At 30.0% G+C, this 1,290-nt stretch overlaps 1 protein-coding gene across 1 annotated transcript in view; it reads left to right on the plus strand.

Moving 5' to 3' along the window:
* LOC105617220 overlaps window positions 1-1,290 on the plus strand; it is a 35,185-nt gene that overhangs the window by 15,155 nt on the left and 18,740 nt on the right. The window contains exons 10-11 of the mRNA XM_012198787.1: window positions 840-888; window positions 1,000-1,172. Of these exons, the coding sequence (XP_012054177.1) occupies window positions 840-888; window positions 1,000-1,172 (222 nt within the window). The remainder of the gene's footprint in view (window positions 1-839; window positions 889-999; window positions 1,173-1,290) is intronic.

Genomic DNA, 1,290 nt, shown 5'->3' on the forward strand with positions numbered 1-1,290 from the left:
ATTTATTTTTATGTTTAGCGCGTTTTATGTTTAGCAAAGAGTATCTAATTGGCGTATTATTAATCATTCTCAAGGACATTAGTAATATCACTTCACACGAAAAGTATTATTGATTTCTCATTAAATACGGCGCGATGTATTGCGCGTTACTTTTTCAATGTCATTATTGTTACTTATCGAGATATCAGCTTTGCAATGCAAATACCGAAATATCAAATACACAACGAAGCAGAAAGCGACAGAATAATACATCTTTTCTCTCAAGCTTCATTTTGCATATCGCCTCGAACGTTCATAAGTATTTCTCAAGTGTGAATTATGAGTAAGGAGCTTAAAACACGAAAGGCATTAACTCTCTGCGTGATTCAATAACATCATTTTTTGCAAATACATTTGCGTCTTATGTTAATATCGTCAACGAATATAAAATAAATATTCATAAGTTAAGTTTCATAAAGTCGTCAGTATAACGTAAAAGAGAATATTGCTATAATAAGGAATCTTTAAAATTAAATACACAGATTGTTCTAGAAAGAAGAAGAAGTTTATGATTTTATCTCAGTATTACGTAGAGTTTGTTTGTTTTTGAATCAGGATTTCGATGGATGCAGAATATTTTTAGGATAGGTTATTCTAATTTTTCATTTTTATTTTTTATATACGAGCATCCATATTTCAAAACATGATGCAAGTAGACATGTCTCGAAATAAAATGTAACGATTATGTCGAGCTTAAAGATCACGTATTTATCAAATAAAAAAACACGGCAAGTTAGAATATCGCATAATTTATGCAGATCTAATGTCGTGTATTTAAGGAATATCCTTTTTTATTACAGAACAATGAAAATGATATAAAAGGACTGAATGGGCAAAATGCAAATGCGGGTAATGCAATTCTTCCTCTATTCGAATTGATTACTTTGATCAGTCTGATTAAATCTAACAAGAACAATTTGAAAGCATTCATTCATTCAAATTTTCATTCAAATTTTCTAGGGATGTCTTCAAATGCCAATTTAAGATTCGAGGAACAATTGCGATCATTTTACACACCATTGAATCAGTACGATTTTGTTGGAACGGATGCTAAGAATCATAGAGAGATTTCTGACAACTTCGAGCAAAAAACGCGAAATCGCAGAGACATTAATGAAGTTCCTAAAGAAAAAGTAAGATTCTCTTATAGTGATATGAAATATTAAATTATTTTTGTCGCATAATTTATTAAAATTACACTACAAAATATTATTACAAATACTTATTAGGTGTACAACTTTGCTTCCGCCG

This window comes from Atta cephalotes (assembly GCF_000143395.1).
Source record: "Atta cephalotes unplaced genomic scaffold scaffold00012, whole genome shotgun sequence".
In the NCBI taxonomy this organism is placed as follows: Eukaryota; Metazoa; Arthropoda; class Insecta; order Hymenoptera; family Formicidae; genus Atta; species Atta cephalotes.